We start from the raw sequence: 26,338 nt of genomic DNA on the forward strand, positions 1-26,338 counted from the left end.
AGAAGTGTCGAAAAAGAAATTAATGCTATTGGGAAAACCTGGGCAGCAATAAAGATCACTGCAAAGGATAAGACAGAATGGAGGCAGACAGTTGACGCCCTATGCTCCGCATGGAGTGAAGAGGGATACGTATGTAAATAATATTTTCAATTATTATAAATAATTCAGAAAATAAGTGAGTATAATTTATACACCACAATACACAAAAAAATGAAAAAAGATCTAAAAATGTTAAAACAATTCTGATTGATAAATCTTACTGCTTTTTAAAAATTTAAGAATTTTTATATACTTAACTCATTTTATGTACATATTTGTATAGACGAGAATTAATATGTAATTTGGTTGTAGAAACTGATATAACCCCTATAACGCCTTAAATTAACGACGTGTATGTGTAATAAACTTGTTTAATAAATATTTTTTACAATGATATTGGTTGTTTATCTTCAAAAATAATTTCTTTTAATAGCAAAAAATATTTTAGAAGAAAGTTTATTGTGCTTCAATTCACTTTTTATAAATTAAGCTAATACCCAAAATACCGGTATTTTTATTATAAATACCGGTATCGAATACCGGACAAAAATCGTCCGGGATTCCGGTATTCGGGATCTCGGTATTGTAAGCCCTATCACGGACGTACCTTTTTTGCTATCACTTCCAACTTAATGCGTTAGAAAGAAATCGAAAAACTGTGACGCACTGAAAGATTCCTCTGAGAAAGAGTATACCACATTTCGGCTGTTAGCAAGTCTTAACCGGTATACAGTGAGCTTACCCTATACATATACGTATAACAAAGATTATGTCAACTGTTCAAACTCTGTGTACATAACTTATTTATTAAAAAATATGTAGTTATCACATCTGTCATCTATACCATCGGTATTGAACCTTTAAAATGAACACTAAACCTAAATACTTACAATAGAGCAGTGTATGTTATTTGATAACATCGTGAAAGCGCCAGAAAATTTAATTCATCTAATTGTAGAAACTGCTTAACTGAGTGTCCTGTTATACTCGTACAGTCCGATAAGTCTAATTCTCTAAGTCTTGGGCAACACATAACAATGTCTGTTACATCTACAATAAAAAAATGTTTGTTTTATAATAGCAAACGCTTGTGTAACATTCATATATTTCCAATCACAATTGTTAAGCAATTCTAGTTTTTTAACAAATGGCGTCCAAAAAGAGTAAAAAATATAAAAAAAAATTTTTTTGAGACACAAATAAAGAGACATTGAGAAAATGGGTCAAAGAGTACAAAGACTCCTTATTTGATATCTGAAAATACACAAAATCTGAGGAAAACTATTTTTGAAGTTTTACTTCTTTACGATCGAGGGTGAAATTTTATAATTGCCTGGCGCATGCGCAGACAGACAGTATGTAGTTCGTTGCTAATCTTTCAAATTATGTATGTATCAGCGCAAATAAGTCATTAAAAGAATATATTAGTGTTCTTAGTAAATGTATTATTTATTATAATTTTTGTGTCTTTGGATTTGTCTTCCTCTAAGATAATAAAATATCTATTTTTATACTTCACTTTGATCTATTTTCCACCGTGATGTGTAATTATATCCGACACGTCAATAGCACGGGGCTTGATAGCTCGGTTGGTATAGCATTGCACCAGAGATCGAAAGATCGCGGGTTCAAATCCCGAACGATTCACATTCATTTTTTTTTATTTTTGGTATTGTTAAGTTTTGGTTAATTTTTGGTAATTATTGTTAATTTTTGGTATTGTAACTGTTAAGTATACTTATTTCGTTGAAATTATATAATTAATAGAAGTATAACTTCTTACGTGCGTACAAAGTAAGCACACACACATTCTTTTTTTATAAATAGCAGGCCATCTAAGTTAAATATTATACACACACCGGCAAAATTAGCCGAACACCTTAAAAATGGGACATGTTTGATGTCACGATTTTCCTAAACCGGTGGTCCGATTTGAGTGATTCTTTTAGTATGTTATAGCCTTATTATTTAAGAATATCTTTGTAATAATATTGTTGCTAGACAGCTAAATATCATTTTATACCGGGTGTAGCAATAATACTGTGTTTTTTCTTGAAGTTTGGAACACCCTGTGGAATGTTCTAGCATATATAAAATATTGAAATTAAAACTCAGTTATAGCCTTAGGCTTTCTTAACATTTTCTTTTTTGATTCATTTGCTTATGTTAGAAAATAAAAAAGTTATGGGCTGTAACAACTAGCCATGTTTTTCATCGATAAATCCTCATAGTAGGGGAGGAAAGTATGCTAAATTTGCAGTTACTCGAGCGTTATGGGGACCTATTGGATTGTGAATAGTATGTGCTAAAACCAGAAAAAGGTTAAGTTAAGTTTTCCATATAGTGGGGGACTTTTCATTTTTTAATTTATTTTCCATTTGAAACAATCGTTTTTTCCGATTATAGAGCGATCCATCCATAATTCGAAAAAAATAAAAGTTGCTTATTTTTACGTAAAGAATCCAAATCTGCAATAAAAATTGGGGGCTCCTATTTAAGATTTTAAATTAAATCCCCACCCCACCTCCGTGGGGGGACGTGTTTGGTGCCATTCGATAGATTTTTCAAAAATATTGAATACGTGCAGGTTTTCAAATCTGATGTTCAGCTAGTTCAGATGAAATCCACGGGAGGTCGTCATTGTGACATCGCTTATATTTATTTATTTAATACATCTATTGAATTACTTTAGGCTTGTTTATTAAATTAAGCAGGTAATGATGGTAGGGGAGCTCAAATGGGGATTTTTTCAGTTACTCGAGCGCGTCAGATTATCACATGGGGAGAAACATTGTACCCTGTAAATGTACCTATACCATATATTGGTTCTTAACACCGGGGAATTCATTAAGGGGGACCGAGAAAAAAATACATTCTTAGAAAAACTCGAAATCGTCAGATTAAGATAAGGTTAGTTAAGTACATGCAAAACAGTGTATATTTAAAAAACCTGACGATTTGAGTGGGGCGTAAGAAAATGGGCGAGTCACAAAGTTTCAAAAAAAAAAAGCGAAAATTTCACGAAATAAACGTCAGTTTGAAAAACTATAAAATACGTGTTCAATATTTTTTAAAAATCTATCAAATAATACTAAACACGTCACCCCACGGAGAGGGGTGGAGGTAAATTAAAAATTTTAAATACGGTATTTCGCGAAATGAACATCAGGTCGTAAAACTGCAAAATACACGTATTCAATATTTTTCAAAAATTTATCGAATGGCACCGAACACGTCCCCCCACGGAGGTGGCGTGGGGGGTTACTTTAAAATCTTAAATAGGAGCCCCCAATTTTTATTGAAGATTTGGATTCTTGACGTAAAAATAGGCAATTTTATTCGCAACATTTTTTTAAATTATGGATAAATGGCGCTATAATCGGAAAAATACGATTGTTTCAAATGAAAAATAAATTAAAAATTAAAAGTTCCCCAATATATGGAAAACTTAGCTTAACCTTTTTCTGGTTTTAGCACATACTATTCACAATCCAATAGGTCCCCATAACGCTCGAGTAACTGCAAATTTAGCATACTTTCCTCCCCTACTATGAGGATTTATCGATGAAAAACATGGCTAGTTGTTAAAGCCCATAACTTTTTTATTTTCTAACATAAGCAAATGAATCAAAAAAGAAAATGTTAAGAAAGCCTAAGGCTATAACTGAGTTTTAATTTCAATATTTTATATAGGCTAGAACATTCCACAGGGTGTTCCAAACTTTAAGAAAAAAACACAGTTTTATTGCTACACCCGGTATAAAATGATATTTAGCTGTCTAGCAACAATATTATTACAAGGTAGTCCAGAGAAATAAGGTTTTTCTCGTGACACATCCCCCTCCAGGCCGAAACCAAATTTTTTGAGTAGTATGGACATCTATATTATTAACCTATATGTTTCCTGCAGCCGATTTTGATGATATACATAGTTATAAACAAATGAAGATCGAAAAACGGTAAATTATCGCTTTTTTCGTCTATTACCAAAAAGTTAAGCACTTTAAACAAATTTGAAAGTAAGAAACTCAAAAATCGTATAAAAAACTTCAATATGGCATTCGCTGAATATGTCCAACCTTATTGGTTGCTTAGAAAATTGCAAAATAAATCATAAATATTGAGTTTTTATAAATATTCGTAACTTAGGTAAAAATTAACTTAGAATCTTCTTATTACGCGGAATGCCGAGACTTCTTGTACCTAAATTATATTTTAAATTTCAAAGCAATTGGTCAAATAGTTTAAAAGTTATTTAATTTATTTTTCCCAAATTCATTTTTTTTGCAACACTATAAGTCAGAAAATTATGAGGTTACAATAATACTTCGGACAGTTTATAAAAGAAGAACATTTATACTATTACCTTAATTAAAAATAAATGACAAAAAATAATTTTAAACAGTGTAAAATTATTTTGCAAAAACATGTCAATTTTTTGCTTACTTATAAACAATTAGAATAACTTTTTAACCGTTACCCGTAGAAAAATTATTTTTTCATATTTAGAAAGACTGAATTTTTATACATATTTAGAAAGAAAAACAACTCTTCTAGGACATTTAGGGACAAAGTTAGCCCCCCCAATTTTTTAATTCACATGTTTTTGCAAAATTATTTTGCAATATCTATAATTATTTTTTGTCATTTTTTTTAAATTAAATTAATACTGTAAATTTTCTTCTTTCATAAACTATCCAAAATATTACTGTAACTTCATCATTTTCTGACTTACAGTGTTGCAAAAAAAATTAATTTTGGAAAAACAAATTAAATAACTTTTAAACTATTTGACCAATTGCTTTGGAATTTAGGGTGTAATTTAAGCACCATAAGTCTCAGCATTCCATGTAATAAGAAGGTTCTAAGTTAATTTTTACATAAGTTATGAATATTTATAAAAACTTAAAATTTATGATTTATTTGGCAATTTTTTAAGTAACCAATAAGGATAGACATATTCGGCGAACGCCATATTGAAGTTTTTTATACGGTTTATGAGTTTATTACTCTCAAATTTGTTGAAAATGCCCAATTTTTTAGTAAGAGACGAAAAAAGCGAAAATTTACCGTTTTTTGATCTTCATTTGTTTATAACTATGTATATCATCAAAATCGGCTGCAGGAAACATATAGGTTATTATTATAGATGACCATATTACTCGAAAAATTTGGTTTCAGCCTGGAGGGGGATGTGTCACCAACACGATATTTTTTTTCCTTATTTCTCTGAACTAAGGATATTCTTAAATAATAAGGCTATAACATACTAAAAGAATCACTCAAATCGGACCACTGGTTTAGGAAATTCGTGACATCAAACATGTCCCATTTTTAAGGTGTTCGGCTAATTTTGCCGGTGTGTGTATTTATATGGGATTAAGCCAAAATTGACTGTAATGAAAATGATATTTTATAACTATTGTTATTATTTTAAAATAGTGAGCTGTTATTATTGCTTTCCAAATTGATGATTTACTTACTTGGCCTCAATCTTGTATACTAAATTTACAAGATGCAGTAAAAATAAACAAACCAAGACACGTTAAATGCTACTAGGACCACACCCGAATCATAATTTACAATATATATGTACATTGTAAATCCCAAATCATGATTTCCAAAGTTTATACATTGTAAATTATGATTCGGGAGTGCTCCTAGTAGCATTTAACGTGTCTTGGTTTGTTTATTTCTACTGCATCTTGAATGTAAATTTAGTATAGGCATATAGCCATGCTTTTTGTTGATAATTCTGAGGGTGACGTTTGTACTCTCAGAATAGTATCAAATTCTGTTTATAGTGTAGGTGTTGTCGGTGTTTATGTATTATCTATAAATGTAGATAATGTGTCTCTGACTTTACATTAATAAAGTGGTTTCAACCTTTTTGTACCTGCGCCCCCTTAAAAAAACAAAAAAAAATTGCGCCCCCCTAATTTTTCTAACGATCTAATTTTATAAATACCCAACTATTATAATTGATTTAATGGGCTACAAAATAATATAAAATATCATGTAAAAGTATACATAATAAAAAAATAATAAAATTTGCTTCTTCATAGCATTTTTAAATTAATTTTCAGACATTTTGTTACAATTTCCTACTTATAACAAACAATTGCAACAGTCTCGCGCCCCCCTAGGGGGGCGCGCCCCACAAGTTGGAAACCACTGCATTAATCCGCTAATGTTGGTATGTTCTTGTTCCTGAGTTCTTCTTTTGGTATGGCAACTGGCAACCTGAGTTTTGGGCGCGCTACCCATTTTTCTTCATTAAGTAAGATGGCAGCTGCTTCTTTGATTTTTCTCTTTTTGATTGTTTTTTTTATGACTATTGATGCATATTTTCATTGTATCTGTGCTCGTTGTCCCAGGCATGTTTGCACAACTGTGATTTGTCAAAGTCTCTGTTCTTGATGTATGTTTCATGCTGGTTTATCCTGAAATTTAGTAGTCGTGCGGTTTCTCCCACATAAAAATTGTTGCATTCACAAGGTATTTTATAGATGCAGTTCTTTGATCTCTCTTGTGTGTTGTTTCAGTTTAAGTTGGTTACTGGTTTAAGTATGAAAACCTCGTATGTCATTTTACAGACAATTTTACTTATTACAACAGATGACCAAGTAGAGAGATGGAAAGAGGACTTTCAGGAGATGCTAGACACGTCTAGGGCGTGACCAGACATCTCGTAACGCGACAATTCGTAACCGGATAAGTGGGAACGCACAACTCGTAACGGCGACAGGTCGTAACAGCGACAGATCGTAACTATACAAATTCGTAACGGACAATTCGTTATTTATCGTTTATCAATTTAATGAATCAGTACCGAGATAAACATGTTTAACAAATTTTATATCTCGTGTTTCAGAATATGTATATTATAAGTATTTAAACACAAACAAATATTTAAATACATACAAACTTTTAACAATATCTTTAAAAGTTTATTCCTCTTATTGTTCCTTAAATTTGCAAATGCGTAGAAAAAGGATTAATGAAGTAATTCGTGAAATCTTTAAGCCGACAACCGTCTTTATAGACCAGGGCGTATCTGTTTTGAGGCGGATGTGAGAGGTGGCATTCGGATTTTTGCAGATAAAATTAGGTGACAACTTCAGTAATTATAATTGACTTATGCTCCTTCTCAAATATGCCCGGAACATTAATAAAAAAAAAAAAAAAGAGAAAATCATCGATTTTTTTTCCATTTTCTTTGCTTATAACTTTAAAACGATTCGTTTTGGAACAAAGTTGTACAGAAATAAAATAAAGCTAATTAAATTTTGTATAATACACGCCTGGTTAAAAATGTCTTGAATTATTACCCTTTTTGCAAAATAGTAATAAATACAAAATAAGGGGGCAAAATAAGCCTGTTTTTATTCAATGAAAGTGCAACTTTGGTGCAACTAATAAGTGCAACTTTCGTTGCACTTAGAATCTTCGTAATTCGCTTAGAAAATGCTTATAATATACTTAAACCGTCCACAAAATTTCATTAAAATCGACTTAATAGATTTTGCATAATAAATTTTCAATCTAATTTTTTTTTAAAAAGTTCAAAATTTTTAAAAACTTTCTGAACAAAAAGTAGACCATTTAGAAGTTAGTTAATTTTCTTACATATAAACAGGCACTATACCTATCTAATAAACTTTACAGAATTAAAATCGGATTATCTAAGCAGCCTCAGCAATGTTTTTAAGTTTAACAATTTTTTAACTTATATTAAATTAAATTTACAAAACGGAACTAGAAAATACTCGGTACGACGCTTATTTTAACCGGCTGTATCTCAGGAACTAGTCCTCACCATTCAACTTTTTTACTTTCAAATTATCAACAGAATAGCGAAAACCACATGTCGATACCTTTTTTCTATCTCGAGATATCTTAACAAACGTATAAATTTTAAACATAACTGTTACTGTCACCGGTAAACGAAGTTAAGGAAAGGTAGTGTGCTGTGGAGAAAACAACGAAACATTTTTTAGATGTCAACGTGTATTAATTAAAACAACAATAGGACAAACAACACTATAAAATATAACAAAGAAATAAAAACAACTACTTAGTGACGACTTAAATGTTCAAATTATGGCCCATAATTTTCGATGCAAGTATTTACTCTTTAAGAGTATATTGAACAGCAGTCTCAATTTCTGCTCCCGCAATGCTTTGCATGGCGTTTCCTACTCTCTGGATCATGTTTTCTCGAGTAGTGAGCCTAGCGGCAAAAACAAGGTCTTTAATCCGCCCTCATAAAAAATAAAAGTCTAAAAGAGTTAAATCTGGTGATCTGGCTAGCCAAAAAATAGGCTTCCACGTCCTATCCATCTATCAGCGAATGACTCATCTAAAAAATCTCTTGCTACACTGGAAAAATGCGCGGGACAACCATCGTGCTGAAACAACATGGACCTACGAAATGCTAGCGGTACATCTTCCAGAAGAAGAGGCAATTCATTCCTTAAAAAAATTAGGTAGAGTTCACCAATATAGCATTATCAAAAAGAAAGGATCCAATTATCTGACTATCAACAGATTTAACTGTTTGGTGTGGGGACGGTTTGGTATTTCACTTTTATTTAGGTATGGTGACGGATTAAAGACCTTGTTTTAGCAGCTAGGCCTACTCGAGAAAAAATGATCCAGAGAATACGAAACCCCATTCAAAGCATTTCGACAGCAGAAATTAAGACTGTTGTTCAATCTACTCTTGAAAGAGTAAATGGTTGAATCAAAAATTATGTGCAATAATTTGAACATTTAAGTCGTCACTAAGTAGTTCTTTTTATTTCTTTGTTATATTTTACTGTGTTGTTTGTCTTATTGTTGTTTTAATTAATTATATACGTTGAGATCTGGAAAATGTTTCTTTATTTTTTCCACAGCACACTACCTTTCCTTAACTTCGTTTACCGGTGACAGTAACGGTTAGGTTTAAACTTTATACATTTCTTAAGATATCTCGAGATAGAAAAAAGGTATCGACATGCAGTTTTCATTTCTGTGCGGTTTTCATGCATTTTCGACATGCGGTTTCTGTTGCTAATTTGATCTAATTTTGTAATACAGGATTAAAAATGCATACATACTTGTATTTAATATTTTCCAAAGAAAACTAGATTTCTGAAAATAATTAAATAACGCCTCCTAGCTGGCATATTACTTAAATAGGCTGTTTTGAAATTATAACTCTTACATTGACGAAAAAGAGCTGCTTTCAACAAGACCAAGTTTGGAAAATTCAATTTAGCAGAACCGGACTTACAGCCATTTTTTCATAACAAGGTTCCCCACTCACCACACCTCTTATTTGCAAAGGTAGACTTAAACTTGTGAAATCAAATATGCGCAGAATTTTATGAAGAATACGATGATCGGATTTCCAGTTCCCCTTCATTAGGCAAATTTGGTAAAATTTTGATTTTTTAATTTTTGATATTCAATTACGCCCTCTAGCGGTGGACCTACAATTATGAAAATAATTTCCAGGAATGTTCCGAGGCAACTGTAATCCTAATCTCATGTTTTAATAGAAAAAACAACATAAAAAGGATCAAATATTGGCAAATAATTTGGTATGTCATTTTATTCAAAATATTTGGTAACAATATAATAATTGAAGAAAAACTTACTTTGATCAGTCAAATTTCGTTTGCAGCCAGAAAAATTGAGCCTATCCATTGAAGACGGTAGATTTTTGCTAATATATTTTACACAACTATGTGATAAGTCCGTCCACGCAATGTTTAGCTCTCTAATTCTAAAACAAAACAAAAATCGATTATAAATTACTAGAATGTGGATATGAAATAATGTGACCAACAAAAACTAAATATGCTAATTTAGAGGTAAAATACAAATATTTACAAAAGTAAAAGTTTACTTTTAAAAAGTAAACGATGTAAACTGGTTTGTTGGAAAATAAATAAAATATTAAATATTCCAATTTTACACAACAAAAAACTTTTTCATTAAATTTTTTTTTATTATAATAAATCAAATAATTAATGATGTTGCCTTGTTTTGCAGATTATAATTTAGGAATTCAATAATATTTACCTTTTTAATGTTAAGTATTAAGTTAGGTTTTAAGTCACATATTTACCTTTTTAATCTCAAGTAAATATTTAAAAAAACACTAATTATTAATAAGTAAAAAACACCAAATTCTCTGCAGCAAACATGTAAGTTTTCTTTTTACATGTTTATATTAACTAATTTATTGACTAGATACTGGGAGTATCCCTGTAGTATACTGTATACTACCATATACTGCTCATAAAAACTTCTGGTATATCTCCTTTCAAGATGAGCACATATCTTGCTCATTTTTTCATATTTTAAATACTGATTCTACACTTGCGAGCAAAAAAATCGACTCACTCGATGAATTGTAGATTATGGTTAGTAATTTAATCTTGTCTTTTTTGAACTAAAACAACTCATCTAAAAACACTGTCTATTATGGACAAAATAATTGTTTTATGCAAATTGAAAATGTGTTGTAAAATTTGCCTACTTCTGTATGGCATAAAAATGCAGCAGACATTGTAACCGGTATGTTCTATAGTGATGTAAGAAGAGAATATTCTCGACCAGAAAATTCTCAGCGAGAATATTCTCGGACAGAAAATTATTTTCGAGAATTTTCTATATTGTTTTTGCCAATTCACCTCGTATATTTTTTGCATCCTAAACATTGTTATTCTTGAAGATCAAACACCTACTTGCCGCTCCCCTCATGAAATGCTTTTTGGCTTTCACGCGATTTTAGATCAAATCCCCGAAAATCTAAGTAACCGGGACTGGGAAATCCCATGAACCACTAGCTAGGGTGTTTACAGTGTCAGTATTTATTGTTTTGGCGCTATATTAACTTGCAAATATTTAGAATGGATCGAAGCAAAGCATAATTTACTAAAAAACCTAAAAACGCTCACTATACTACTCACGAAGTCGATCGAAGTTCAGCGAGTACGAGAGTGTAGACAGGCTGTTCATGCGACTTTGCTCCGCCTCGGCCTACTTGCATTCTGTGGCGGTTTTTGAGAGCAAGTCAAATGAACCGAAGTCCTTATCGCCCGGCGTGAATGTGTTCCTCACTAAGTAGAACGAGTGTGTAGTGACGGGTACTTCGGACTTAGGTGAACTTTCCTGAAGTAATTTCGCGAGAATGTGGTGCTCGCTTTAAAAGGAATATATGGAATTACTGCAAAATTAAAAGTGTACAAGGTAAAACAAGTACTTTTGCAAATTTTGTGATAGTCAATACTTGAAAAATGCAACAAGAATGACAAAACATTTAGTAAAATGTGTGAAGTGTACAGTGGGAGCGACACAATTATTTGAAAAGGATCAACAGAAATATTCATCAACTGCTTTTCAGCCAACACAGTTGTTAGATTCGTCCAATGACTGTAAACATGCCTTCATCCAGTGCATCGACTGAAAGAAGTTTCAGTACTTATGGTTTTATCCACTCCTCTAAAAGAAACTGGCTTACTGGTGAACGGGCTGATAAAGTAACTATTATTGCTCACAATTTAAAATTGTTAGACGTATTATACCAATCCATGACTGAGCTGGCGACTAGTGAAAAACAAAATCCCACAACTTCTCATCAATACATTGAAATGCAGAATGTAGATGACTAGGATGAGCTAATGATAGAAATAGATTCTGAATCTGAGGCCTCATCTTTTTCAGATTAGCTCACCACATCCAGTATTTGCTGTTAAGAAAATTTCATTCTTTTTGTCAAATAAATTTTGTTTTCTGTTGTTTTTGTATTTTCTTATAATATATAAAGAACACTGTTGTTTCGTCTTATAATTTTGTATATAATTTAATGATTTTTAATATCCTATTTCATCTTTAACAATATTCAGAATCGCGTCATAACATTCATTCTCGAGAATTTTCCAACACTAATGTTCTATGAGTTTGTAGGTGGTCGTCTCAGTCGCTTTTCAAACGTTGACGTGTGTGTACATTTCGAAGTGCAGTAAGTGAATATTTTATAAATGGATACTACACCAGTGAAGGAGTCCCAGGTAATTGCATAATTAAGAGAGCGCTATAGTCAGAAGGACTGTCGCCCGTTGCCTCCTTATGACGCAGTCTCAGAGCTTACCGTCGATACCAGGAGGCCGGTAGCTATAGTCGACGACCAAGTTCGGGTCGGCGACGCGTAATGCCAGAGAGGGATGATCGATTCATGTCCCGAGTGCCTTGCGGAATGGGCACGCGACACGAGTTAAGTTTCAACAATCCTTGAGAAATGTTCGAGGTGTCACCGTCACTTAATGGATAGAAGGCTACCACGTTGACTTCCACACAAGGTAATTCATGACCCAAATTGAACGCACGTCAGAAACAAGCTCACTTCAGTTTGCCTGAGAACACGTCAATTGTGACCTTCGTAAATGAAGAAGAGTTTTATTCTCTGACGAGAGTCGAATGTGCTTGTAAAGCAATGACAAAAGACGACGCGTCTATAGGAGGCCCGGAGAACCATTTGCTCAGTGCTGCAGTGTCAAAACAGTGGGCAATGGAGATGGTTCGTGTATTTTTTGGGGTAGTAGATATTTAGAAGGAAAAAAAGAGCTTGTGTTCGTGCCCAGTGGTGGTGTTGGAGGGGTCTGTCAGCGGATCGTTACATTGCAGATATTCTCCAAGACCATGTTGTTCCTTAGGCCGGCTACATAGGTAACGTTTTCATGCTAATGCACGATAACGTGCGATGTCACACAGCACCGATTACGAAAGAATACATGGCCAAAACCAATATATGTAACAACAATGGATTGGCCTCCATTGAGTCCGGATATGAATCCCATCAAGCATCTATGGGATGAGCGACAGCATCAGCGACAGTGGCGGAGCTAAAAACTTCATTAGATGAAGAGTGGGAAGCGATACTTCAGGAATCAGTGAGAAATTAATAAGGTTCTTTAGATCCAACAGAGAAAGTGTAATACAAAGCAGAGGAGGAAATATGCAGTACAAATTTTGATTTATGTTATTTTACTTTTATATTCATTACATAATGACTTCCACTTATTACATGTTTTCTCACATACAATATTCAGTTATTTTTGCTGCTCTTTAGTTACTAACTTTATAAATGTTGGTGTCGTTGCAATAAAAATTACTTCGGTTCAAAATATTTATTTTACTTATAATTTTACATTATGTGGATAGACACTGACTTGCCAAACAGCGTAGTCAAAAAATATAATTTATTTTGTTTTTGAGTCGATTTTTTGCTATCAAGTGTATATTTATGTTTGCTGATACTTAACCCGCCAGTGGTCGCTATATGAGATTTTCTCTCACGGTTTCAGAAAATTGCGCACAACTTTTTTTCTGGGAAATTATATGTGCTGTAGTTCCTTCTAGTCTCCTAACTATCCTCCCTCGACAATCTAATAGACTCGTCCGCTCAGATAGCGACTCAGTTGACTTAGTATCACCATATTGTTGAGTCAGTGCGCTTCATGTGAAAGATTCTCTAATCTCTCATTTCTAGTATGAGATTTTCTTCTCTCATTTTTAGTATGATATAATTGATCCAAATAATGGCATAACCCAGACATCTAAAGTGAAAGTTATCCTCCAACACAAAATTGTTCTATATGGTCCACATAATGTTCAGAAAAAAGTCACACCATTTTGATCGTCGGGTTTGGGGGGAGAAATCAGCAAATTCGTAGTTTTTTTAGGGTTTTCGTCAATATTTATAAAACTATGCGGTTTAGCATGAACAACCTTCTATACAAAAATGCTCTACATTAAATTTGCAACAAAAAAGGTCCTATGTATAATCCTTTTAAAATGAACGGTTCCAAATACCTATAATTGGTCCAAAAAGGCCTAACCCAGACATCTAAAGTAAAAGTTTTCCTCCAACACCAAATTGTTCTATATGGTCCACATATTGTTCAGTAAAAAGTTACACCATTTTGAGCGTCCGTTTTGGGGGGGAGATGGGGGAGAAGTCGGTAAATTAGTAGTTCTTTTACGTTTTTCGTCAATATTTCTAAAACTATGCTTTAGCGTAAACAATGGTCTATACAAAAATGTTCTACATAAAATTTAAAACAGAAAAGGTCCTATACATAATTGTTATAAAATCAACGGTTCTAGAGTTACGGAGGGTGAAAAGTGGAGGTTTTCGATACTTTTTATATTATATGGGCAATTGATGATGATTTTGGGTGGTGATGTTGACGTTTCTTCAAGGGCTTATCACTAACATATCATCGACCACTGAAATAGCAAATTTTATTTACAAAACACAATCCTGTTAAAGAAAATTTCTATAAATTGCCCAAAGAATATAAAAAGTATCGAAAACCTCCACTTTTTACCCACCGTAACTCTGGAACCGTTGATTTTATAACAATTATGTATAGGACCTTTTTTGTTTTAAATTTCACGCAGAAAATTTTTGTATAGAACATTGTTTTTGCTAAACCATAGTTTTAGAAATATTGACGCAAAACGTAAAAAAACTACTAATTTAACGACTTTTCCCCCATCTCCCCCCCAAACCGGACGCTCAAAATGGTGTAACTTTTTACTGAACAATATGTGGACCATATAGAACAATTTGGTGTTGAAGGAAAACTTTTACTTTGGATGTCTGGGTTAGGCCTTTTTTTGGACCAATTATACTATACTACCTCCGTAACTTTTGAACCGTTCATTTTAGAAGGATTATGCATAGGACCTTTTTTATTTCAAATTTAATGTAGAACATTTTTGTATAGAAGGTTATTCATGATAAACCGCATAGATTTAGAAATATTGACGAAAAACATAAAAAACTACGAATTTATCGATTTCTCCCCCTTCTCCCCCCAAACCCGTCGCTCAAAATGGTGTGACTTTTTCTGAACATTATGTGTACCACATAGAAAAATTTGGTGTTGGAGGATAACTTTCACTTTGGATGTCTGGGTTTGGGTCTAGTTATACCATACTATTTATTTTCCTCTTAAAACCTAAAATAATATCCTTTTATGATGTAATAGGCGCCGTGGATGTGGTCGATGATATGAAAATCCTATATTCTGTTTCACGGGTTAGTTGTAGATGGTCACTTACCATATATTTTTCAATGTTAAATATTGGCGGCATCAATAGTCACATTTTATATAAAGATAATAATAATTAAACAGAAAAACGTCGTGTCTTTTTAAAGTAAATGGCTTTATCGTTGATGAAACCTCTTCTTTTTTGTAAAATTTTGTAAAGAAAGGCAAAAGTTGGATATGCGAGAGAAAATCTCACGCGCGACCACTCGCGTAACAACCTACCTAGCGACCAATGCCGGGTTAAGAGTGTTTTGATGTGTGTTGATGTTATAATGATTACATTATTTTAAAGATTATAAAGACTTAAGTATTATAAAGATGCAGTTACTTACTTTCTACAATTTGTCAGTAAATATTTAAGTCCGTCTTCTTCTATTCCCAGAGACATCGACAAATTTAACACCTCTATGTCCTTATTTGCCGACAATGCTATAAGGACGTCATCGTTCACTTCTACGTGTTCTAAATTGAGTTTCTTAAGTCGTCTACATTTATTGAATATTATAACGAGGCTTTCGCACGTTATATATGACATACCTAGGTCTAAATACAACAGTCTTGCCGTGAAGTCGGGTAAAGCTGCCTTTATATTGGGAACGAGTATAGGGGAATGTATCTGTAAAAAATAAGTTATTCATAAAAAATGATGATTACATATAGAGACTAAAAGACCGAAAAAGTTTAAAAAAACTTTTAATAAAAACTTGTACAGTTTATTCCATGAATATACAACTGTTTTCAATTATCGCGATAACGAATATTTTACTGTGCAACTACAAGTACGAAAGTAAATTGCTCTAATAATTATTCAAATAAGGATATAATGCCAAGTTGACATAATTTAGGATTGATTCTAATTGTTTGTGTATTTAAGCCAAAAATTAAGGATTTAATAATTAAGAATAAGAATTCGGAATTTTGTTTTTTGTTTCTGTACTACTAATTGAATATTCACTTATAATTACACAAGAGCTCTAAAATTACAGATTTGTATCCCGAGTGACACTTTGACAGTTTTAATTGTGTCAAATCGGTAATTTTACGAGGTAGAGTGTAATTTGGTAAGATTATTGATAATAATCTTATCGAATTGAAAATTTCATGAATAAAACGTCGCCTTTTGCTTTATTATAATTATTACTGTTTGTCTAGTTTGTATTTTTTTTGAAAAAAAGCAATAAAGTCATTATTATTATTATTACGAACCGGGGCCTGTTTCAAGGAGACTCGTTGAGTCCACTGTGGTTCTGTTTAGCTTTGAACCCCCTTTCCCAGCTATTAAACTCCACTGACTCAGGTTTTAGCATTAAAAGCAATAATACTGTAGTAGCGAAGCTCAATCATCTGTTGTATATGGATGATTTGAAAGTAATGGCTTCCACTCGAGAACACCTAGAAGAGATGCTAAAAACTGTAGAAACATTCTCTAATGATATTAGTATGCAGTTCGGTCTAGACAAGTGCCGTGTTTTGAATATAGTCAGAGGAAAGGTACAGCCCGGTGGATTCGATATGCAAAATGGCCAGAACATCCAGGCCATGGGCGATAACGATATGTACAAATATCTTGGAGTTATTATTATTATTATTATTATTATTATTATAAAACTATTCAACACAGAAATTTTATTGTGATTTATTAATGTAAATATTAGTACATTACACATACAATTATTATAAATGTTCGCTTTGACAAGTTGTAAAACATTAATTGTAATCAATGTCATTGAATGTTTATTTAATTTTAAATTTGCGTAACAACGCAACATGAGAGTGAGAATAAATTGAAAATAATGCGACAATTTTTCGAAAACTCGTTGCCTGGCAATGGACTCGAGAACCCGCAGGGCTGAGTGACTATGCCGGACGGCAATAAGTTTGAGAAACAAACTGAAGCATTATTTTCTCATTTATTCTTACTATAGTTTCAAAAGATTATTTTTTAATACTCACATACAAAATTCAAGTCTTTGTAAATTATGTAAATAAACATTCAGTGACATTTATCACAATTAATGTTTTACAACTGGTCAAAGCTAACACCATAAGCAGGTTTGGCACATATTCAGACGAAGATATCAATAAAATATTAGTTAAAATTATTTAAAAATACCGATTTGTATTGCCCTCGTGACAATTTGACATTAGATGCAGAACTAAAAGTTTATTTTGGTTGATTTTCTTACATTTGACAGTTGTCAAAACTATAAAACTTGTTGTAATTAAACAGAAACAATGTACTTAAATTTATTCTCAGTATAATAAATGTACGTAGATTATTCCCAGTATAACAATAATCTGACTGGACAGAATTAAACACGTGACGAAAAATCTTACTACACGATTGGAAATTAAAATCATTAAAAAATAATCACTGCAATTTTGATTTTTGTAGGTTCTCAGCAATTTCATCACTTACAACCGTAGTTTAAAAATTGGGAGAATTTACTATTGTACAATTCAGCACATTGGACTATTTAAATAGAAACTTTCATACCGAATTCAAAACAGTCGTAGATTGATAGAATAGACTTAGACTGTATACACGAATATACGAGTATACAGGGTGTTTAATTGGGAAACGGAAATACTTTAACGGTGAATAGAGGTCACCGAGCCGGTTCTAGATATACTACTACATTTCTTGCCCGTCCGACTTTTATAACCGAGTTACAGGGTGTTTTATCGGTTTTGCCCATTTCTTTCCTAAGCCATAACTTTAGAACCACCCTGTATATTTTTTTGATATTTGGTACACGTATGTCTCATTCAAAACCCAAACGATCGACATACTAACCATAAGAAAAATATATGTCCGGATTAACAAAAAATTATAAAGTAATTGTGACCTTAAAACAACACCCTGTATATTCAAATTTTGGAAATCTGTTTGCATATTTGAAAAGAGCACAAAAAAGTAAGTTTAATTGTTTGCTTGAATTTTTCGGCCAGACCATTTTATGACTTTAATTTTGAAATTATGTATATTGAATTTTTTAAGAACACTGACATTAAAAAGCAGGTATTATTAACTTTTAGTTATAAATTATTAAAGTTAATGAATAAATACTCATTTTAAAAATAATCAATACTTATTTACCTCATTGGAACGACCCAATTACTAATGACAAGAAAAATCCAGGTCCGGATTAACAAAAAAATATAAAGTAATTGTGACCTTGAACCAACACCCTGTATATTGAAATTTTGAAAATTTGTCTGCACATTTTAAAAGAGCATAAGCAACTGTGATTAAAGGTTAATTTTAATTTTTTCGCTGTTGATTTAATTACATCAATTTTGAAATTATATTGAAATTTTAAAGAACTCTGAGATTAAAAACCAGGTATGTATTATTAACTTTTAATAATTTAATGTTAATGAATCAATACTTATTTACTACGCTGGCTTCATGGATTCTCTGGATTTGTAGCTGTATGCACATAATTAAAAATTAGAATTGCAAGAATTGGGATATTTTAATGATTTAGAAAAGAATTAAAAAACAGCTATATCTAATAAAAACAAAAATTCGTTTAAACAATTCAACAATTTAACGTAAATTAAAAATATTTGAACTATAACAGTTGCTCAAAATGTAATTTTGTTCGATGCATTTCCTTGCTCGTTTTAAAAGATTTCGAATCGATTTTCTTATTATATTGAGACTGTTCTTCATTTTTCTGGCAGGTTCTTGTGATCTTGACGGAATTAATCAATATGATTTCAAAATAGCACCTTTTAACGCAGTTTTTGATGTTTTTTTAAAATACGCAAACAAATTTTCAATATACAGGGTGTTGCTTCAAGGTCACAATAATTACTTTATATTTTTTTGTTAATCTGGACCTGGATTTTTCTTGTCATTAGTTATTGGGTCGTTCCAATGTGGTTAATAAGTATTGATTATTTTTAAAATGAGTACTTATTCATCAACTTTAATAATTTATAACTATAAGTTAATAATATCTGCTTTTTAATGTCAGAGTTTTTAAAAAATTCAATATAATTTCAAAATTAAAGTCATAAAATTGTCTGGCCGAAAAATTGAAGCAAACCATTAAACTTACATTTTTGTGCTCTTTTCAAATATGCAAACCGATTTTCAAAATTTGAATATACAAGGTGTTGTTTTAAGGTCACAATTACTTTGTAATTTTTTGTTAATCCGGACCTGGATTTTTCTTATGGTTAGTGTGTCGGTCGTTTGGATTTTGAATGAGATATATGTGTACCAAATATTAAAAAAATATACACGGTGGTTCTAAAGTTATTGCTCAGTAAAGAAATGGGCAAAATCGATAAAACACCCTGTAACTCGGTTATAAAAGTCGGTAGAGCAAAAAATGTAGTATATCTAGAACCGGCTCAGTGACCTCTATTCACCATTAAAATATTTCCGTTTCCCAATGAAACACCCTGTATAAAACCAAAATTTTTACTCTTTAAAAAATCATACTTATATTCAGTATATGATTCCAGCACCAAAAATCTAAATCTACTCGACTATCATTACTTATAGGAACTATTAATGCTTACCGCTGCAGCTGATGCCCTGAGAATAATCACTTGGTTGCTCAAAATTTTTCCGAATCGGCCCGGACTCAAATTTTTATTAGAAACATCCATTCTAGTCCACAGCGACTCATCCTGGATGAGTCTGCTAAATCTTTTACACACTAAGGCTATATCTGGTAAACACATCTTTGGTAGCCACCTCAGAATATTAAGGATTATTTCATCTGCTAATAAGTCGAAATGATCTAAAAAATAAGGCAAATAAACAAAAGCTGTGGTTCATAACAGACTAAAATAAAGATGATTTGTGGCAACTATTAAATGCACAAAGCCATCTGGATATTTAAATGGATCTTAACAACATTTTCAGTCCAATCTATTTTTGATCTATAAATATCTATAGTTTGTCACAGAAAACTTGTTCAGAATGGTAAATAACTTGTTATAGTTGTTCCATTATATCTTTGTACAAACGTCATGATTCATTTGCAAACAGCTTAAGGGGATGGGTACGCATTTTCGGCTGCAATGCTATTCAAATGGGGATTCATTTTTTTCGAATCCTGAGAAAACTAAGAAGTATTTTTGAAAAATTTAAACGCAGAATGAAAGATTACATTATTAGCGAGGGCCGAAAGTCCCTAAGAACTTCTATAATGTTTATTTTAATAAGTTACAGGGGTGAAAAACTAAGAGAAAATTTAGTGTGATTTTTAATTCCAAATATCTCATTCAAAATAAACTTTTTATTTATTCTAAGGGACTTTCGGCCCTCGGTAATAATTTAGTCTTTCATTCTGCGTTTAAATTTTTCATAAATATTTATTGCTTTTTTCAGGATTCGAAAAAAATGAACACAATGTCCGTGGTAATATTTTCCAAATCTCTTTGTCTTACAACGCACTCAGTCGAATAGAATATTTTCAGTCAGACAGTGACAATCAGTGACAATTTTAAATATTTGACATGGCATCGGGAATATTTTGAGTTGTTGATTAAATAATAATGACATATAGTGTATTTGATAAATAATTGATTTAAGACGTGAACTTAAATAAAAAGTTATTTATTGTGTATTATTTGTGGAAGATCCAAGTAGAGAATACATCAGGATAATATATTCTGTGATCCAAGTATTTTGTTGTTAAAGATGTTCACAATTATAAGCGTTCCATAGTAACAATATATTATTAAAAAATCACTTTAACACTTTTCCTCTTTTCTCGATTGAGTATTAGTTTTTGTTGTACATATAAATTATTACAATCACTGAATACATAGTTAGTGAAAAACTTATCACATTTATTAACTGAATTAATAATTTGCAATTATACAAATAACAGTTATCCAAGAACATTCAAAAGCCATGTTTTTAAGTTAATGATGACCTTTTTGAAGTAGAATGACATTCTAGTAATGTTTACATATCCATACCAGTGTGAATTTTACTACACGTAATTTGCCGTGTAAAGACAGAAAAAGTAGGGATAACCGTAAAATATTTGCGAATTATGTACCGATGGCCTTAAATCAAAACATTAAGTGAAACGTATATACTGTCAATGTAATAATTAGGAAATGGTTATTATGGGTGGGCATATTTTACACAAGGTGTTTCATTAAGAAATGTCCATATAGTAACTGGAGAAACCTTAGAACAAAATACGAAGATTTAACCTAAAAAACTTAAAATAAAATATGCCTCCTTACCGAGATATAGAGTGTTTTATTACAAATAATTCTAAAATGATTTTAGCCCATTGTTTTGACACCTTCCATTTTTTTTTGTTCAAACTTGACAAACAGTTGGCACATGTTAGGATACTCTAACTAGTGTTAAAAGATAGTTTTCCGCTGTTATCAGAGGCGAGCTGTAGGGATATATACTTCATCTTCGCCCCTTTCCCCCCCTCACAATCTACGCCACTGTCGTAATAATCATTTCAGCATGTTTTTTTGATTCCTTGTTACTTTTTACATAAATATTATCCTTTTGTGTCATTGCGATAAAGTAATTAGTTTTTAAGTTATTTGCGTTTAAAGATAATGGATTCCATAAGACTATGTATTTTAAACAACATTCAATAAGATTATGTTGTTGTTTGTTTGGGTTTATATGACTTGTTTAAATACATAATCTTATTGAATCCATTACATTAAAACGCAAATAACTTGAAAACTACTTACTTTATCGCATTGAGACAAGAGTGATATTTACGTAAAAAGTAACGAAGAATCAAAAAAACAAGCTTGATTATTACAACAGTGGCGTACATTGTAAGGGGGGAAAATGGGCAAAAAGAAAGTATATATCCCTACAGCACGCCTCTGGTAATAGCGGAAGACTATCTTTTAACACTAGTAAAGTATCCTAACATGTGTAAACTGTGTGTCAAGTTTGAACAAAAAATATTAAAAGGTGCTTTAACAATGGGCCCAAATCATTTTAGAACATTTGTAATATAACACTCTGTATATCGGTAAGCAAGAACATTTAATTTAATTGTTTTGGGTTAAATCTTCGTATTTTGGGCTAAGGTTTCTCCAGTTACGATATGTACCCTGTATATTGTACATTTATATTTGACGATGTTATAATAACGTGTGATCCAAAATTATTGTCACCATAGGTGGCTCTGAACGACAGAGATAGTATACAGGGCATGTCTATTCTTAATTCAGATATACTTTCCAGTTTACGTCAACTTTGCAGTGTACGTCAACTTAACAAGAAAGACGATGTCTTATGTAGAGATGTTGATGGTGGACATATCAGAGACATGTAAAGAGGATAGACTTGGCTAGGTATATGCCACTCAATGCATCAGGGTGTAACGTCGACATGGGAGTCTAGTCATCTTTGTCAATCACATGCGCGGGATCGTTTGGTTAAAAGAGATAGATAGACCACCGATCTACTGTTTCCATGCTGTTTCCGCGTTACGCTTTTTTGGTGAGTATGCCGAGTCTACGCTTAATATGTCAATGGGACATATACAGCATCTTGTTTGATTTTATTTATTATTGTTACTAATAATTTTGTTAATTCTTTTTATTTTTGATTAAAGTTCTGTGTTAAAGGTTTTGACTGATTTTTTATGTTTTATAATGTTAATCAAAATTAATTGATAAACCAATGATATAAATTCAGATTAAAACAAGACATACGTAATTTTTTGTACAGCTAGCTTCGATCCCAATAATTGTGGATCGCTGGATATATTTAACACAATATAGGCAGTAGCGGATCCAGGGGTGGGGCACGTGTCCCCCCAGGCGGGTCAAAAATACACTAGATCCAATAGATTTTATTGGGGCATATTCCATATTCCTTGAGTTTGTACCCTATGTGCCCCTCCCTAATCGATTTTCTGAATCCGCTCCTGAATATAGGTCATAAATTACAATAAACACAAGAAATGAGTTACATGTCACTGTCACTGAAAATGATAAACTTAAAAATTCATTGTAAACAACTTATTGTGGTAAACAACTTACGTTGTCAACAATGTTGTTGAACTTATTGTGGTTTCTATGGAAATCGGTTTAATTTTGCAATACTAGTTTCTGTGAAAAAAGACACCTAGTATAAAAAGTAATTCATGAATAATTTGGAGCATGTGCAAAGAAGAGGAAGAACTACAGTAGACTCCCTCTATTCGCGGTGTGCAAGTACTTGGAAGGGAAACGAGAAACGACCGTGCGCGAGTCGCGGAGAAATATTGCAACTATCTTAAATAATTCATATTGTCAATTGAAATTGTCAAATTGACGTATATTTCATACCTTCTGTCATTGAAGCAGAAAAATTATATATTGCTCCACAATATTGATATGATATGCAACTATTATATAAAGGTAAATTTAATTAATTGTATTTTGCTTGCAGTACTGCATTTTAATAACTAATTTTATTTACTACATACAATTGTTTACGTTTGCATAACATAACCTCCATCTAATTTTTTCTTATTATTTTTTTGGACTATGGCCTTGACAATTATCCAACAACCAGGACTAATATAATTGGCCAATATAATTAAAAGTGCGAATAAAGTACAGAGCGTAGAAATAGAGGTCGCTTTGCCGAACTTGCACGGTCCCAATAACAAAAAGCTAGTCAAAGCGTACACACCTTAATTAACCTTCCTGTAAATAAATCAAAATATCTTAAGTTAAACAGTGAAACTAATTATAAAAGTATCAATTTATAGCAAATTTTTGTGGTATCTTCTGCATTCACAGTGTTTTTAATACAATTATGTAATAGTTGGTTAATCTGCAATTAATAGAAAATAATTCAGTCTTTTTACCCTTTTTTGTGGTAATTTACAGGTCACGAAAAAACTGAACTTGTCCATTATCTGTAGGCAATTGATAAAGCTCAGTAGTGTACAGGACCGGCTTTTAAATTTTAATTTAGGAAATGAAGTGTATGTAATGCAAGAAAGATGGTACTGAAGAAGAAATGCTTTATTGTGATAGCTGTGACCGCCCAGTTCACAAAGATACTTATTGTTCTGGTCTGTGTTCATCAGAAATTAGGGTTATGGAGTTAAAAAAGAATCGTGTTCTGCAGTTTTTGTGCCAAAAATGTAAATCTGGAATGAAACTTGTTCCAAAACTATTCAAATTAATTGAAAAACTGCAGAATGAGGTTAATGATATGAAATTGCAGAATTCTAAAAACCAAGAAGAGGATATTGTAAGTGAGGTATTTGAAAGACAAAAAAGAATGAACAACTTAATCATTCATAATCTAGGTGAATCTGTGGATAGAAGAAATGCTGCTTCTGATGATTTGGCTACTGTGACCTCAATTTTCAAGGATATTACTCAAGAGGATATTAAAGTTGTCAAAGCTGTTAGATTTGGTAAGAAAAACAAAAATGGTGCTCGTTCCCTAAAAATTGTATTAACAAATTCTTTTGATGTAATGAATATTTAAAAAAATAAGATTCACGTTGCGAAAGCAAAAAAGATATTTATAAATTCTGATCTAACTCCCCAGCAACTCAACAAAATCAATAAAGTTGAAGAAGACCTCAAAAAACGCCAAGAACAAGGTGAGAAAGATTTATTTATACGATATGTTAAAGGTATACCTGAAATTTGCAAAAATGATAATTCCACAAAAAAAAACTAGACACAACGAAACATATAAGCTCACCTCCTTTATTAATTTATTATCAAAATGTTGGTGGATTAAGAACTAAACTAAAGTCTCTGGAAATTGCCATAGCTCAATGTAATTATCATATAATCATTTTGGTGGAAACTTGGTTAACTTGTGATTATAGCGATGCAGAATTAGGACTTATTGGTTATAATGTGTTTAGAAATGATCGCAATCCTGCTTCTACAGGAAAAACTAGGGGGGTGGAGGTGTGTTGATTGCTGTTAAAAATGACATAAGTGCGCAGAAAGTGATAATCCCTGATTGTGAAGTAGAACAAATTTTTGTATCACTGAAAATTAATAATAAGTGCATAGTTATGGGTGGAGTTTATATCCCTCCTGCATCTAACCTAAATGTATACACATGTTACATTGCAGTTCAGTTGAATATGTTATGGAGAAGTGTGGAAACTTGGTACTGTGTGGTGATTATAATTTACCAAATGCTTCCTGGAGTAATGACAACTTTCGATTAAATGTTAAATGTCCTGATGACTCTCCTGCTGTGTATTTGGCCAATTCTTTTGGTTATTTTGACATGTTTCAAATAAACACTTTACCTAACAGTCGTAATGTCTTTCTAGATTTAGTATTTACAAATTTAAACAATGTTGATGTAGTTATTCCACTTGATTCGCTATTTGATAATAGTATCCATCATTCGCCTATAGTTGTAGAATTAACTGGTTTTGAAAAGCATTATCAACTGAAGGAGGAATTTTATTATGATTTTAAAAATGCAAATTATGTCGGATTAAATGATTACTTTACAAGTATTAATTGGGACATACTTTTATCAGATGATGTGAATTACAGCTTAGCAGTATTTTATGATTTTATGTATACAGGTTTTGACTTATTTGTTCCGATCAAAAAATTTAAAAAAAGTTCGTTTCCGATTTGGTTTAATGGTAAATTAAGGAAGCTGATATATTTAAAAAAGAAAATACATAAGCAACATAAATTATTTGGTAGAAGGGATGATTATTTAAGATTTTCTAAGTTAAGAAATGAATGTAAACAAGTCTCCTCTCAATGTTATACTAACTATTTGAATAATATTGAGAATGGGATTCTATCTAATCCTCGACATTTTTGGAAGTATATCAATAATAAACGTAAAATTTATAATTTGCCATCTAATATTTTCTTCAGTGATAGTACAGGTGATAATGCTCAAGACGTAGTTAATTTATTTAGTAAGTTTTTCTCAACTACATATTCTAATCCTAAAATTAATCAGATCCCAATTTTTAACTATCAGCAGAGTGTAAATGTGAATAATTATAGTATTGAACTCTCAGACATAATTGATAGTGTTTTAAATATGCCTTGGAAATTATCACTTGGACCAGATTGTTTGCCAGCTTATGTTCTCAAGCATTGCATTTTTACTCTCGTAAAACCTATTTGCTACTTATTTAATTCCTCATTGAGTACTGGCATCTTTCCTGATTTTTGGAAAACTAGTTATTTAACACCAATTT

General features: G+C 31.8%; 1 protein-coding gene and 1 long non-coding RNA gene across 2 annotated transcripts in view; one reads left to right on the plus strand and one right to left on the minus strand.

The window, feature by feature from the left end:
• The window catches only part of LOC114331608 (S-phase kinase-associated protein 2), a 51,644-nt gene that overhangs the window by 17,008 nt on the left and 8,298 nt on the right, over window positions 1–26,338 (minus strand). Inside the window, exons 4-7 of the mRNA XM_028281219.2 lie at window positions 19,695–19,918; window positions 15,488–15,771; window positions 9,687–9,814; window positions 930–1,089 (exon numbers count right to left, since the gene is read on the minus strand). Coding sequence (XP_028137020.1) covers window positions 930–1,089; window positions 9,687–9,814; window positions 15,488–15,771; window positions 19,695–19,918 — 796 coding nt within the window. The remainder of the gene's footprint in view (window positions 1–929; window positions 1,090–9,686; window positions 9,815–15,487; window positions 15,772–19,694; window positions 19,919–26,338) is intronic.
• Window positions 21,804–22,757, plus strand: LOC126880121 (uncharacterized). Its single transcript, XR_007696425.1, has 2 exons — window positions 21,804–22,153; window positions 22,369–22,757. It is a non-coding gene; the product is annotated as an uncharacterized LOC126880121 (long non-coding RNA).

Source organism: Diabrotica virgifera, chromosome 2, assembly GCF_917563875.1.
Source record: "Diabrotica virgifera virgifera chromosome 2, PGI_DIABVI_V3a".
Classification (NCBI taxonomy): domain Eukaryota; kingdom Metazoa; phylum Arthropoda; class Insecta; order Coleoptera; family Chrysomelidae; genus Diabrotica; species Diabrotica virgifera.